The 16,650-nt window shown below is 51.4% G+C and overlaps 2 protein-coding genes across 3 annotated transcripts in view; both read left to right on the forward strand.

Moving 5' to 3' along the window:
• Positions 1–16,650, forward strand: part of LOC149338956 (uncharacterized) — a 166,551-nt gene that overhangs the window by 42,002 nt on the left and 107,899 nt on the right. The window contains exon 1 of one of the 2 annotated variants that reach the window (XM_089547833.1): positions 7,588–7,626. The exons of the other annotated variant lie outside the window; for it this stretch is intronic. The gene's annotated coding sequence lies outside the window, so the exon portion shown is untranslated. Of the gene's footprint in view, positions 1–7,587; positions 7,627–16,650 lie in introns of those variants that run through there. 2 annotated transcript variants of the gene reach the window in all.
• Positions 7,825–9,288, forward strand: LOC149338957 (uncharacterized). Its single transcript, XM_089550836.1, has one exon. It carries the CDS (start codon positions 8,020–8,022, stop codon positions 9,286–9,288), a length of 1,269 nt encoding a protein of 422 aa, XP_089406962.1. The 5' UTR covers positions 7,825–8,019.

Raw genomic sequence — 16,650 nt, forward strand, 5'->3', positions numbered from 1 at the left:
CCGTGAAAGTACACTCTCGTTAGAACGCGGCAATCAATCGATGCAGACCAAATTTAGTTTGGTCCTCAGGGTCCCGTTGACATGAAAAAAAAAAGAAGTAATGTTTAGCAGTTCAGTGAAAGCAGTTTATGGTTGACTGTAAGGTCTTGAAGGGGTGAGGCAGTATATCTGTTTGGGCTAGAGAGAGAGAGAGGGAAATGGATGGAAAGGCAGGGAGGTTAACCAGGCGATGCCCAGTTGGCTACCCTACACTTGGGGAGGGGAACAAAGGGGAAAAAAAGAAAAAGAGCGGCAATGAAATGAGTTTAGTTGTCACGCAGGCTGTGGCCGTACCACAATGACACTCCCAGGGTGAGGAGGTGATAGCGACAGCTTCACGTCAACCTACACACCTTTGCATCGGGCGAGGGAGTTGTCGAAACGTCTCCTCTCTGGACTGTCGTAAACCGGTTCCGCCGCCGTTTCCATCGTGCTAGCGCGAGGTGCCCACGACAGTCCAGTGAACAATATGGCAGCGCCCAGGGAGCCCTTATTGCAAAAGTTTATACCGTAGGCACTTTTGAGGTCCATATGTATTTTTCCAGATGTATTTTTTTTTCCTACTTTTATATATGTATTGTGCCTATGCTGCTATCTTCCGACATGAAAATGCAATATTCTTATTTTGCTATTTTGCTTCAGTTAGTGCAGTGGCTTTGCACATTCATTTTTTTTTGTGTGTGTTGAGTGTGTTTGGATAATTAATCACTACGTTGCGCAACCGTTGTATGCCTTGTAAAGAGGGGCTTGAACCTCGTCAAGTGAACTATTTTTCACTTTTGTTCAAGCCCCTACCGCTTTGACGGAAATAAATCCTATCATATCATATCATATGCTCCGTATGGCTCGGGCAGCGTGTCAACGCGGAAGTTTCCGGTTCGTCACTCTACGTCATTCCCCACCCTGAGAAGGTACCTCATACGTCGGTAAAATAATCTTTTGGCCAAGTTGCGGTGCAGTTTTGTCTCGAGTACCTTATAAAACTCATCATTGTGAAATATATCCTTGGTGCATCGTTTGAATGCGTCAGTATTTTCTGTTGCTGCTGATTCTGTTGTAGCTAATGCCCTTATATGCGAAATTGAGGACTTCTGTACTTTACATCCATAAATAGCGGACAGTCCTCATTCCACGCCTGGCGCAGTGGTGCAGCGGTTAAGCAATGCGCCGCTGCCCTGGAAGGTGGTTGTTTCAAGCACAGCCACCGGTTTTGGCTTGTGAGACCCAGGTTGCTCTGCCCGAGCTACCTCTGACCACTAATAATTAATTTAACTGCCGCCTGCCTCGGTGGACAGGTTTTGAGGACGTCACTAGGTCACGCGTGACGGCGCTCGCTAATTCCGCATGCAGAGACCCTTCTAATGCTCACGCATTAATCAATGATTTGTCCCCAGAGGTTTCCCGGGAAGAGCAACTTGGGTATAAAGTGCGTTATATCCAAGGTGGCTACGTGTGACTGCGATCTGGCCACGTTCCTCGGCGGTCGCCATTTTGAAGCGATAGCGTCACCCTGCTAGGTAAAGCCGGGTATCGCCGTGTGTGCAACATCACGAGCATGACTGACAGGTGGTGTCCAGAGAGCAACCCAGGAGGCAGGGGATCCACATAGGTCGCCTGACCTTGCAGCGCCATCAAAACCTGCCCCGACGGATAGTGAGCAAACTGCCAACAGTGGTAGGCGACCATTAAGTAATGATTGGTCGCCCGGGAAGAGCAACATTGGCCACACTAAGCACACCGCTATGAGCGCCTGCCATCCCAGGGCAGTGGGGCATGAATTAACCGCTGCACCAGGAGGAGGAGGAGGAGGAGGAGGAGGAGGAGGTAGAAGAGGAAAGGCAGGGATGTTAACCGAAAGAATAATCGGTTTGCTACCCTACACGGGGGGAAGGGGGTGAGGGGATAAAAAACAGAAAGAGAAAGGAGAGTAACAGAAAATTGAAGTCACTATAAAACGTCACTGTTCGTTAAAGTCACAGCCTATCGTGCAGGCCAGAAGTTCTCAAGAAGCGGAGCAGTGCCTTGCAGGCCTTCTCCGCCGACGACCGCCGCGGCCAGTGCGCTAGGAAGAGTATGAGGACTCGCAGCGCAGGGATCTATGGATGCAGAAAAATAAAGAATGACCTTCTGCATATATGGGAATTTCCCCAATACCCTATCGTGTCATGCCCTTAAGACGGAGCCTAAGTGTCCCCTAATTTTCTCTCGTAGTGAACCTTATAATGATAACACATTAGTAAGCCTCACTGGGCTGCGTTTGGTAGACACTCCCAGATTAGGAGAAGCATCTTGCCGATATCTCTTCAAATGAAAACACACTACTGACACCGTGTCGAGGACGAAATTATCGAGGACGGGTGAGCTGAAATCGAGGCTTGCAGTTGTGTTACTATAGCTGGTGGCTCGAGACTGCAGTCATGACCGTGGGACAGCCGGACCAGCGTGCTGTAACGTGTCGCATATATGGTCTTTGACAGACATGGGCGCTTATGCGCATAGATTACGTTTCGTACGTCCTGGAGACTTTTATCCGCGATAAAGTCGATAGGAGGTTAAGAAAGTCTAAAATTAGGGCGCTGAAGTCAGCGATGGAAAATGATTGGGAGAGAGAGAGAGAAAGAGAGAATCTTTAATGAAATGCAGAGAATTTAGCCGGCGTTTAAAAATCGCTGGCATGCTACTCTGCGTAGGAAGGGGAATTTGGGAGAAAAAGACAGAAGGAGAGCAGCGTGGAAGAGGTAAAAAAAAAAAAATCCCGAAGATAAAATGCGGTCATGAAATGGGTACTAAGGATGCAATGGCGAGTATTGATGTAACCTATGGAATGATGGAGCGCATAGTCCGACAAATGGGCTGACGAAGTTCACTGCATGAAGAATGCATGAAGGTAACGTGCAAGTGAATTTAGAGCTTATCAAGATGTCCAATGTCTTTTAAATATGTAAAAAGAAAGTTCATTGCAAGTCTCTGTTGCCTGAAGCAGGCTAAGGGACCTAAAACTTTGTCCATTGTTAGGGGCACTGGGCAGAGCTTCTGCATGCAATGTTCATAGTGATAGTGCGACGCAAAGAATGCAGTGTGAATTAGGGAACAAATGCGAGTTGGCGATATTTTTGTTAAATCTGCCGAGAAGAGATGCATTTGAGCTAGGAACGTTGCGCGCATGACACTTAATTAGCCGTCTGTCAGTGGGTCAGAGCAAATCTGAAGGGAAGGGGGGGGGGGGGGGGGGGGATACAGTCGAGGGCGGCACAGGATCAGGCGAAATGAAGGTGATTAATTCGCTGGGAGAGGACACATTGCAGCGCTCGATGGCACAAAACAATAGTTATTGTATCTTAAATCGGTAAGAATGGAGCATGTATTAAGGAACAAACTTATTTTGGGGGCGTTCTTGTTGACATACTTAACAATTCTAGACAAAGGCATTTTTGAGCGGGAAACCATTTATGAACGCAATTTCTTGATCCTATGCGGCGGGCTATTGGATCCACCTCAGGCGAATCGGACCTGCCCTCGGCGTAGACGGCTCTTTCGCTCGAATTTCACCTCTCGCCGGGCGCCACCGCATCTCCCTCCGGCGCAAGAACCAACGTGCGTCTGACTTTTGAGAGCTCTCTGCAGTAGCTTTCACCGAGCATCCTCAAGCAATCACCGCAGCATGTGGTCTGTCCCACTCCGGCGAGGGGCAGTGTTCTAGCTTCCCAGGCCTGCCCTGAACCGCGAGGCGTAGGTGGGCGCACGTGAACTGGTGCTAACCTTGTACACCACCCACTTTGGCGCTCTGAACGTGCAGCCTAGTTCCTCCGATCACTCTCTCCTTTCACCTCCTCGTGAGACTGCGTTCTGTCCACACTGGGCATGTGCCCATACATGGAACATACACGGCATTCGAACTGGACTCTTGCCTCAGACTTTCATTTTGGCGGGCGACTTGGTTCGTAAGAACAAGCTAGTAGGGCTGAGCTACATAAGACAAGCACTGAGCGAGACACCAAAGGCACTAAGATGGTGCTGCTGGCGGGGTAGTTGTATCGCAGCAGTGCACCCTCATTATCACTACTCTGCTGTGATTGACGAACTAGTGCACTCGCCCTGTTGCGTACTTCGTGTCTTCCTTTGTCCACGTCTTAACAGTGCAGTATTGTTAGTTTACTTCTTGGTCCGACTATGCACTTGTTCTGCACTTGTCCTCGGTATAGCAGCCCCATTTTTCGATGCTCAGCGCACAATTGCTCGTATTCGCGCAAATCCACTCGTATTACAACCGCCTCGAACGACGACGCACGTGGATATGCAATAGCGGTAGAGAGATTGCGGACGAGTGAGCAGCGGTAAAGAAAGGAGGACTCCGAGAGATAGGCAAAAACTAAACAAAAAACAAAACGCGAAATATTGCGGTGCCGAGAACAACGCATTGCGGCGAGACCAATGAGCGATTCCGCTGCCAATCGTGGAAGAAACGCGGGAACTGCCGCAAGGAATCACACAAAGGATCCAAACCTCGCTTACGGAATCCCGAAAGAACACCTGAGGTCAAAAATGAGGAAAACAAGAATGGCTCTCAAACCAAAAAGCAAAGTTTCTCAGCAAGCGACGCGTGCGTGGCGCATATATTGCACCGGCACGTATAATGCGATCTGCATCCGGTCCGGGGACCGCATTGGTTGGAAACTGAATGAACGCCGTGTTCTCTGGTGCGTGAACGCTTTGAGCGCCGTTCTGAGGAAAGATGTGAGCGAGACCGCGCTGATAAATAAACAAACGTGAATAGACGGGCATTCATTCGCCAAGGGCTCGCAGATATATGCGCCTCGTTGATAAGAATGCTTGATTGCTAGATCTCAAAAGACCCATATGGAAAACTAGGTTCCCGGCCCTCAATCCTGTCGAGGAAAAGGAAAAAAAAAGGAAACAAGGATGAAAAGAAGGAAAGAAAGGCAGAAGGGGGACGGCCGCGAAAGACCCTCGATCCGTTCTTACTTCCGGTGTTGGGTAACTGGCTGCTATGATGCGCGGATTTGCCCCTTTTCTTTCGTCGGAATTGCTTCTTTCCCGCTTGCACGAGGAGGGTATACACTTTCTTCATCCCAGCTCATCCGCTCTGCCGCGAGGGGCCCGGTTGATTGAAGACAAACTCAGCAGAGCGAGTGCGGAGTCGTTTGCGTTAGCATGTTTTGCATCATCTCATTTTCCGGTTCACTTATCCTCCTCGCCTTGTTATAGTCGTGGCACTCTTTTTCTCGTCTGTTTTGTTTGTTGCCGCCCGTCTGTGCTTGCGGTTTTGGTCGTGCTAGACTGTGCGTGCGGTCGATGTGCAAGAGCGAAGCGCATTGCAAAGCAACCGCCGGCGGTCATTTATTTGGGGCTGTCTATCTCGGATCATAGGATTTTGTAGCGTCTGCATGTCCATCCTCTGCCACTGCCGATGCGTACCCCTCTATTTGTACTCATAAGCGATGTGTCTCAAATAATATTGGCAGTAATTAAAACTGAAATAGACGTCTGCGCGCTTCCCAGAACGTGCACAGGGGCCAGAGGCATTGCGACAGCGATATAGAAGGGATGGCAGCTGTTTCTCAGGAGCCGCGCACGCCACGTGCTGGAGCAACGGTTTTTCTGCTGATGAGCGAACTGTTTTTCTTTTTTTAAAGCTTGGTTTGAAATTTGTCGGCACCGCTTGTGTCCAACTTGGCTGTTCTGCACCATCTTGGCTGAATAGTGAATTCCCGGAGGTTGATGAATGACATACGAGGTCTGTTAGAAAAGTATCCGACCTTTTGCCGAAGAAAAAAAACTGGCATAACTGGAGCGTTGCAAACCTGCTCACCTTCAAAGTAGTCTCCTTGGGACTCCACATACTTCTCCCAGTGGTGCTGCCATTGTTGGAAGTATTCCGAAAAGGCCAACTTTTGGAATGGAGTTTAGCTCAGCTGTCGTTGCGGCCATAATGTCCTCTCTTCTCTGAAATTGCGCTCCTTTCAATGTCCTCTTGATTTTGGGAAACTGCCAGAAGTCACAGGAGGCCATACCAGGACAGTAAGGAGACTGTTGAACAACAGCAGTTTAGTTTTTCGCGAAAAATGTGTGAATTTAGTGCGAGGAATGTCCAGGAGCATTGTCATGATGGATGCACCAATTTCCTGTTGACCTCAACTTCGGCCTTTTGCGCCGCACAGCACCACGCAGGCGACGGAGGACACCCCTGTAGTATTCTTTTGGTCAATGTTTACTTTGTGGGGTGCGTACGCGTGGTGTGCCACACAGAGGGAGTCAAAGAAAGCTGTCAGCATCACTCTGACATTGCTCAGCACTTGGCGGGCCTTCTTTGGTCTTGGTGACGTGGAATGCTGCCATTGTGACGACTGGGATTTGGTTTCCGGGTTGTACCTGTACACCCAAGACTCGTCACCAGTTATTATGATGTTGATGAAGTCGGGGTCACTGTCTGCGGAATCCAGCATGTCCTGTGAGACTTCAACACGAAGCTACTTTTGCTCCACCGTGAGCAGCTTCGGCACGAATTTCGCCGCAACTCTCTCCATGGCCAAATCTTCGGTGATAATGGAATGTGCGGAAAAATTGCTCATGTCTACCTCTTCCTCAATTTCTCGGATAGTCACGCGACGGTCCCGCATCACCACAGCGTTCAGTTCGGCAATGACCTGGTCATTTCGGCACGTTGATGGCCGACCGGAGCGTGGCTCTCTCTGCACCGATGTGCGGCCGTCTTTAAACCAATTGTACCACTGCTTAATCTGTGTGCTGCTCATAGCATTGTCACCGAAAGCCGTCTGAATATTTCGAATGGTTTCCACTTGGCTTTCGCCCAGTTTCTGGCAAAATTTGATGCAGTAGCGCTGCTCCTGTTGCTCCGCCATTTTCCTTGCAATAAAAAACCGACGAGAGCACTGCGCACTGCCTCACTCAAACGCTGCATGCCAGTGACTGACGCTATCGGCAGGCGAGAAACAATTTGTGCATGCGCACGAAGGTTCAAGGTAGGCTGGTGCAAGCGCGCTTGTTTCAAATCCATCAGGTGTTCGTAACAAAAATAAAGTCGGGTACTTTTCTAACAGACCTCGTACATTTTATGCGTTGCTCAGTGCATATTTGAAAATAATAAAATTAATAACTTACGTATTTGAGGACTGGTTTGGCCGAACTGCTGTAGTCCAAAAGAGACCGAAAAAGGGGGTCTTCTCCATCACGCAACATATGATGCTGGGCTCTCCATCGAGGACCCCGTTGGTGCATGGCACCGGATTCTAGTTACTCCCAAGGCATTGCAGACTAAAAGCAGGTGGAAGCGGGCCGCATCTACGACGCGGCGAAGAACTTAGGCATAATAGGCACGAAGACATAAAGAAAGATCCTTATTTAGATAAAAGGATGCTAAATTTGCCTGAACACAAAAAGTCGGTGATAGGTTGAGCACACTTTGAAAAAAGCGGCGAGTTTGCAATGTGCACAAACGTGTACCGAGAGCCTTAAAGGATTAATATTCAGGTGCGTAATCCTTTGTTTTTTTCTTCTACAGGGGCTGAAAAACACTCGTGACGCCATCAAAGTGTATCTGAGGAAACGGTCGGTATTCGCGACACCTCAATTTCATGCTTCGGTCTTTTCTTTGAGCAGCCTGTTTGACTTTAAAAATTGGTAATCAAATTCAGCTTTAACGTTTCCCTTTTAAGGTATACAAAGGCAACGATAACGTAAGCCGCAGTGACCCCATCTGATGTTCAAAACATGAATATGTGATGAAGAAGAAGTGCTCGCGCGGCAGCGGGACTGCTCTCGGCGAGCGCGCGCTTCCTGTTGGTGCCGTTCGAACCAGTGCCTGTCGGTGAACGCCGTTCCGCGCTTTGTGCTTTGTGTCGAGCTGTGCTTTGTGCGTTGTACCCGAAAACCCCATTACAAGTGGTGGAGGTGGACTCTGATCCCGTCCTGGAGCTGAGAAACGGCACCGTTACCACCCAAATGCCGAGAAACACATCCCCGCCGCCGTCATCGGTTCCGCCAGCACCTGTTATCTGCGCTGGCATGCCTCGGCAGCGACACCCAGCTGTCTTCAGCGGCACAGGTGACAGTGATGTCGAAGATTGGCTGGCGTCCTACGAGCGGGTAAGCACGCACAACCGCTGGGACGATACCATGAAGCTTAACAACGTTATTTTCTACCTTGCTGACGTCGCCAACCTGTGGTTCCGCAACCATGAAGCAGACATAACCACCTGGTCGGCTTTCAAAACGAGCTTTGCCGAGGTATTTGGCCGTCCTGGCGTGCGCAAGCTCCGCGCTGAGCAGCGCTTGCGTGAGCGGTCGCAGCAGCCAGGTGAGACGTTCACCAGCTACGTGGAAGACGTCGTAGACCTGTGCAAGCGCGTCAATTCTGAGATGACTGAAGCCGATAAGATCCAGCACATCATGAAAGGCATCGACGAGGACGCCTTTCAGATGCTTCTTGCCAGGCAGCCGGACACCGTTGCCTCCGTCATCAGCTTGTGCCAGAGCTACGAGGAGCTGCGCAAGCAACGCGTCCTCGCTCGTCGCCCTTTGCGGCAGGCCGAGGTACTATCTGCGAATGCCATGGTCGCTGGAGAACCCCAGTTCATGCAAGAGGTGAAGCGGTTTATCCGTGAAGAAGTTGCACGTCAACTCGCGCTCGTGCATGCGCCCCCAGCTCCGTCACCAGCACTTCCGCCGGCCTTTCAGCAGACCATCCAGGCACAGGTCGCAGACGCCCTGCAGATCGCGGATGCCGTGCCACCAGTTCCCCAGCAGGCAGTGGCTGCCCCGCTTACCTACGCCGCCGTCCTGTCCCGCCCGGCTCCTCATACCACGGGCAATTTCTCCGACGCCACAGCAGCTCCGCCGCCCTTGGCACCACGACCTGTCCGGCCGTATCGGGTTCCCGCCCCACCATCGTTGCCGCACATGGCGTCGGCCCCCCTCCCCTACGGTCGCCCATGGCGCACTCGGGACAACAGGCCCATTTGTTTTGCCTGTGGCATTGCCGGACATGTCGCTCGCTACTGCCGCAATCACTCTTATTATCCGCCTACTGACGTCATGACGCACTCAGCATACGGACCTCACACGCAGCGGTACCACATGCAGCCTAGTTCGCCACCTTCTGCATTCACCACGGACAACCAGTCCGCAGCGCCGCACCGCTCCCATTCTCCGCGGCGCCGTTCCATCTCTCCGATGCGCCGCCGCGCCAGCCCCAGTGAAGCGGAAAACTAGTGAGCGCAGTTCACGAGGCAAGAGCTGCGCCTTCGGCGAACTTTACAAGGCCTCTGACGTCCCCCGCCAATGTCGTTGATGTAGTAGTAGACGGTGTTGCGACGTGTGCCTTGATAGACACCGGAGCAGCCGTATCAGTTATAGACGCGAAATTTTGCCGCCGCATCAAGAAAGTTTTGACGCCATTCCCTGGTATTTTACTGCGTACTGCTGACGCCCAGCAAATTCAGCCGCTCGCCGCTTGCACTGCACGAGTTGCTATCCAAGACGTCATCTACGCAATTGAGTTTGTGGTACTCTCCTCCTGCTCGCATGACGTCATTCTTGGGTGGGACTTTCTGTCGGACCACTCTGCTGTCGTCGACTGCGCCCGTGCTGAAGTCACACTCTATGTCCTACCCGACGACTCCACTGCCGAAACCGCTGAGTATCCGGACAAACTTCTCCTTTCCCATGATGTCGAACTTCCTGCTTCCTCGTCCGTTGTAGTCTCCCTGTCCTGTATCTCTCCAGCCGACCCACCCGACACAGCTGTACTCTTTACTCCCTCGGAATTGTTCGTTCGCCGCAGGAACCTACCGCTTCCCTTCGCTGTCCTCACAATGACTTCTGGCACCGCAACCATGCTCATCAGCAATCATCTGTCCACTCCTTTGACTCTGCTTCGTGGTGAATGCATTGGTTACGTAGCATCGGCTGAACTTCTACAAGTCGTTGACGACGCCCAGGCCGCTCCTACACCGTCGCTCAATGCTCTCACTCCGGCTCCCCTGTCACACCGACCACCCTCTGACGTTCTGTACAGTGCTATCGATGGAGACCTTCATTCGGCGTGCCGTGACCAGCTGTTCGCCCTTTTGTGCGAATTTCGTTCGTCTTTTGATGCGTGCCAAACTCCACTCGGTCGTGCTTCCGCTGTCACCCATACCATCGATACTGGCACCCATCCTCCTCTGCGCCAGCGACCATATCGCGTGTCAGCTTCGGAGCGTCGCGTCATCGCCGAGCAAGTCGACGACATGCTGGAGCGCGGGATTATACAGCCCTCGAAGAGCCCATGGTCTTCCCCAGTCGTTCTCGTTCGAAAGAAAGACGGCTCTATCCGATTTTGCGTGGATTATCGACGGCTGAACACTGCAACCCGGAAAGACGTTTATCCTCTGCCGCGCATAGATGACGCCCTCGATTGCCTACAAGGAGCAGAATTTTTTTCGTCACTCGATCTGAGATCTGGTTATTGGCAAATACCCATGGCCGACGATGATCGCGCAAAAACAGCATTCGTCACGCCTGATGGGTTATATGAGTTTAACGTCATGCCATTTGGGCTTTGCAATGCCCCTGCTACATTCGAAAGAATGATGGACAATGTCCTGCGGGGCCTACGCTGGAAGACGTGCCTCTGCTACCTTGACGACGTCGTCGTGTTTTCGGCCGACTTTTCGACGCATCTGACTCGCCTGCGCCAAGTGCTCACTTGTCTCACCACCGCAGGGCTGCAATTAAATTTGAAAAAGTGCCATTTCGGAGCTCGCCAACTGACCATCCTCGGTCACGTCGTCTCTAAACACGGCATCCTTCCGGATCCCGCAAAACTTCGTGCGGTCGCCGAATTTCCGAAGCCGTCCACGCCCAAAGAACTGCGGAGTTTCATCGGTCTATGCTCATATTTTCGCCGCTTCATCCGGAATTTCGCCACCATCATTTCACCTTTGACGCGACTTCAAGCCCAAAATTCCTTGTCGTCGTGGTGCTCCAAATGTGATGATGCTTTCGCTACAATGCGCCGGCTCCTTACTTCACCACCCATACTTCGCCATTACGACCCGGACGCTCCGACCGAGATCCACACGGATGCAAGTGGCATTGGCATTGGTGCTGTGCTGGCCCAACGGAAGCCTGGGTTTCATGAATATGTCGTCGCCTATGCCAGCCGCACACTTTCTAAAGCCGAGATCAATTACTCCGTGTCCGAAAAAGAATGTTTGGCCATTTTGTGGGCAATAACCAAATTTCGACCATATCTCTACGGCCGCCCCTTCGACGTGGTCACCGACCATCATGCTTTATGCTGGCTTTCGTCCTTGAAGGATCCATCCGGCCGACTTGGTCGTTGGGCACTGCGACTTCAGGAGTACGACATTCGAGTCATCTACCGTTCCGGACGCAAGCACTCTGACGCCGATGCCCTCTCCCGCTCACCGCTACTTGCCAACGATGCGACAATCTCTAGCATTGACCCCGTGCTCTCTTCGTTACGCCCCCCAAACATGCATCTGGAGCAGCGCAAAGACGCCTGGATAACCTCTCTCGTGCACCTCCTCTCCGGCCGCACTACGTCAGCGCCCTCCCGCTCCCTTCGACGTCAAGCCCGCCATTTCACTTTGCAAGACGGTCTTCTTTATCGCCGGAATTACATGCCAGATGGTCGAAAATGGCTGCTTGTCATACCTCGCCACTTACGTGCTAAAGTCTGCGCATCTTTTCATGCCGAACCCCAGAACGCCCATGCTGGTCTTTTAAAAACATACACGCGCCTTCGGCACCGGTACTACTGGCGCGGCATGTATACCTTTCTACGAAAGTATATTCGCTCATGCCTTGACTGCCAACGCCGCAAGTCACCACCGCAGCGCCTTTCCGGGCCATTGCAGCCTTTACCTTGTCCTGCCCGTCCGTTTGATCGTGTGGGCATCGACCTTTATGGGCCTCTGCCGCCTTCTACTGCTGGTCACCGCTGGATTGTCGTCGCTGTCGACCATCTTACGCGCTATGCCGAGACGTCCGCTCTTTCGACGGCTACAGCCAGAGAAGTCGCTTTCTTCATTCTTCGCAACCTCGTTCTTCGCCACGGTGCTCCCCGCGAGCTTCTCAGCGATCGCGGCCGCGTGTTTTTATCCGACGTTGTTCAGGCGCTTCTACAAGAATGTCGCGTAGTTCACAGAACAAGCACGGCGTACCATCCTCAGACGAACGGGCTGACCGAAAGGTTTAATCGGACGCTCGGTGACATGCTCACTATGTATGTCACTCCCGACCACTCTAACTGGGACCTCGTACTCCCATTTGTGACGTACGCCTACAATACCGCCGTCCAGTCTACTACAGGGTTTTCGCCATTCTTCCTCCTTTATGGACGCGAACCTACCTGCTTGATTGACACCATTCTCCCCTACCATCCTGACGCATCTGACTGCTCGCCTGCTTCTGAAATCGCCAAGTACGCCGAAGAATGCCGCCAACTAGCCCGATCCCTCACGTCTGACGACCAACATCGTCAGAAAGAACGGCGTGATTCTGGTCAACCCTTTGCCCACCTACCCGCCGGCTCCCTTGTTTGGCTCTGGGTCCCTTCTGGTCCTCCTGGCCTGTCGTCCAAGTTCCTCACAAAATATCACGGCCCCTACCGTATTGTCTGTCAGAGTTCCCCCGTGAACTACGTTGTGGAACCTTTGACACCCTCCTCTGACCACCGCCGCCGTGGCCGTGAAACCGTTCACATCAGCCGCCTCAAGCCCTACCACGAACCCGTGATGTGTACCACGCCGTGAGTCGCCAGGATGGCTCCTCCTTCGCCGGGGGCCATTGTGATGAAGAAGAAGTGCTCGCGCGGCAGCGGGACTGCTCTCGGCGAGCGCGCGCTTCCTGTTGGTGCCGTTCGAACCAGTGCCTGTCGGTGAACGCCGTTCCGCGCTTTGTGCTTTGTGTCGAGCTGTGCTTTGTGCGTTGTACCCGAAAACCCCATTACAAATAATTTATTGCCGGCAAAAATTGGAGGGGGCACTACAGCTCTTTTAACCCGCCGCGGTGGTTCAGTGGTAAGGCGCTCGTCTACCGAGCCGGAGTACCCGGGTCCGCACGCGACCGCGGCGGCCGCGTTTCGATGGAGGCGAAATGCAAAAGGCGCCCGTGTGCTGTGCGATGTCAGTGCACGTTAAAGATCCCCAGGTGGTCGAAATTATTCCGGAGACCTCCACTACGGCACCTCTTTCTCTCTTTCTTATTTCACTCCTACCTTCATTCCTTCCCTTACAGCGCGGTTCAGCTGTGTCCGCCGATATATGTGAGACAGATACTGCGCCATTTCCTTTCCTCAAAAACAAATTTATCAATTTACATCAATGACACCAGCGCTACGGCGCTTCTTTCTCTCTCTCTTCTTTCACTCCCACCTTCCTCTCTTCCCTTACGGCGTGGTTCAGGTGTCCGCCGAGATATGCGAGACAGATACTGCGCCATTTCCTTTCCTCAAAAACCAACTGACCAATTTACCAATTTTTACTAGAGCACCGCCTTAAGGATATTACGCGATAGCGTTGACAGGTTAATCCACAGCTATGCAGAATTGGTCATTCTCTGCTTTGCATTCATAGATCCCTGGGAGTCATCATTCCCATCCTGCTGCAGTGGTGCAACAGCGGTTAAGCGATGCGCCACTGCCCTGCGGTGGCAGGCGCTGCCACTGGTGGGGCTTTTAAGACACCGGTTGCTCTTCTCGAGTGACCTCTCCCGATCAATTGTTACTTTAGCCGGCGCGGTGGCTCAGTGGTTACAACGTTCGGCTGCTGACCCGATAGACGCGGGTTCGATCCCGGCCGCGGCGGTTGAATTTATTTGGAGGAGAAATGCTAGAGGCCCGTGTGCTGTGCGATGTCAGTGCACGCTAAAGAACCCCAGGTGGTCGAAATTTCCGGAGCCCTCCACTACGGCGTCTCTCATCGCCTGAGTCGCTTTGAGACGTTAAACCCCATAAACCAAACCAAACCAATTATTAATTTAGTTCCCGCTTGCCACAGAGGTGGTCTGTTTACTCGCAGTCCGGCGGGCAGGTATACTGACGACGCCACAAGGTCACGTGATATAGGTGGGCCACCTAGGCCGCTTCTCCGGGAATATTTAGCTCACAAGGCCGACAACGTCAACGCCGGATTTTCTGCAGAACGGTCGCGTTAACACACAGCTCCCGTGTGTAGCAGTGCCTCTTCATGTTCGGTCCTCGAGTTCAATTTTTTCAATTTCAATTCAATTTATTTTTCAGAAATATTCTGGCGGGTTTGTAGGCAAAAAGCTGTTCCTGACAGCTTGACAGAGGCCTACAAAACCACCAACGAGGCAGTGGGTGATGACCTGATGGTGCAGAGTATTGAAGAAGAATAAAATATGTTTTATACACAATATGTGACTAAAAACACGGATAACTGCAAAGTAACAAAAATACATTTACAAGAATTACATTTTAAAAGTTCACAGCAGTTCTACAGAAAACAGTATTGACGAAGTTGAAATTTACACATAATGTTTTAGAATACAATTATGTGCCATACAAAAATAAAAAAAAGACATTTAGACTAAGCAATAAGTAGCATGAACAAACTCTCCACCAAACAGTTGACTGGTAATAATTCTAGGAAAGAAAAAAGCCACGCGCTGCCGATGCAACATCGACTAACCCGTCAGCTTGTCCTACTGAAAACGTTTGTTTGTGTGGCCGCCGCGGTGGCTCAGTGGCTATGGTGCTCGGCTGCTGACCCGAAAGACGCGGGTTCGATCCCGGTCGCGGCGGCTGAATTTCTTTGGAGGAGAAATTCGAGGCCCGTGCACTGTGCGATGTCAGTGCACGTTAAAGAACCCCAGGTGGTCGAAACTTCCGGAGCCCTTCACTACGGCGTCTCTCATAGCCTTAGTCGCTTTGGGACGTTAAACCCCATAAACCAACCAAACCGTTTGTTTGTGAGGATTTAACGTTCCAAAGCGACTGAGGCTATGAGGGACGCCGTAGTGGAGGGCTCCCGAAGTTTCGACCTCCTGGGATTCCTTATAACGTGCACTGACATCGCACTGCACACGGTCCTCTAGCGCTTCGCCTCCATCGAAATGCTACCGCCGCGGCCGGGATCGAACCCGCGTCTTTCGTGTCAGCAGCCGAGCGCCCAAACCACTGAGCCACCGCGTCGGCCCTGTTGAAAACGTTTGTCTCGTGAAGCTTAAAAGCGTGCCAATCGCAACGAAAATAAAAAAAAGCATATGCCAGCGGAACAATGCATTCTTTCTGCATATGTGAGATTAAGCAAAGAAAAAGTCATATGCTTGGTTTTGGTTTGGTTTTGTGGGGTTTAACGTCCCAAAGCGACTAAGGCTATGAGAGACGCCGTAGTGAAGGGCTCCGGAAATTTCGACCACCTGGGGTTCTTATGCGTCATATGCGTCATATGGGTCATATGCGTCGTTATCTATACGGTATAGCTATGATGGGGCGTGGCCACGTCGGCAGGGAAATTCCGGTTGCGTACGCAAGAGCCGAGAACGTTAAACTCGAAGCAGCGTACGGGACTGAGTACCGCATCGCTCACGCCCAGCTGAAAGTGTGCCTATCGGCATTTGCAACCCGAACGCACGCAACGGCTGGGTCTTGAACACCGCCTGTCGCATATGCACTGCCAGGCACGCTGTTTTCGAGCGAATGCGATCAAATTACGGACGTCTGCATAAACTATGGAAAACAAGGACAAAAATGCGAATGGAGCGAGAACAACGAGAGACGCCGCGGGAATGTGGAAACTGCTCGAGCAAGATTAATGGCGGCGCGCAGTCCGGCAGCTCAGAATCCGAAGCGGTGGGATAAGGAGGCCCAAGAACGTGCTCTTGCTATGACTACAGTCTGCTCTTTCGCAAGGAACGCATGCGAAATAAGACACGCTTCCTCCCATTTCACCGACATTCCTTTTCGAGGAGCATTCTTAGAGCACGCATTTGATCTTCTCACGCGATATGTCACACTTAGGGGCTTTATCACAATGGTAGCGTACGGCCGCAATGCAATAGGAGCTCCCGTTGCAGTATTTTCATATTACTAATGCACTACTTGTTGCTTCATCCCACCTATACGGTCTCATACGCAAGTTGCTACATCGATGCAGAAGGTAAGCCACCTCGGATGCATTTTCGCTTACTTGTTGGGCTGCCCAGGTAACTGCGATCAGTAGAATGGTTTTGACTTGAAGGAGTTCTGTTTTAAGTGCAGAGGAACAGAGCCATAAGGCGCAGTGCTTGTCTGCACGCGGCACAGACAAGGAATTCTGTGGGCCTCAGACCCCTCGTAAAAATGGTGCATATAGACATTTTATAGACTTCTTCTAGACATCTTACAGATTCTATTGCGTTTCTATAGATATTTCCTTTTGTCTTTTCTTAAGCTATAGACTGCCTATGAAAAACTCTAATGAAAGTGAATTGCCATAGATCAATAGATTGTCTATAGGCTGTATATAGGATTTTTATTGTCTATAGACTAGCCTACAGGACTTGTCTATAGAAAATCTATAGACTTCATTGGCAAAATTTTGTGAACAGTCTGTAGACTGT

This window comes from Amblyomma mixtum, chromosome 6 (assembly GCF_055824585.1).
Source record: "Amblyomma mixtum isolate Tamu chromosome 6, ASM5582458v1, whole genome shotgun sequence".
Classification (NCBI taxonomy): Eukaryota; Metazoa; Arthropoda; class Arachnida; order Ixodida; family Ixodidae; genus Amblyomma; species Amblyomma mixtum.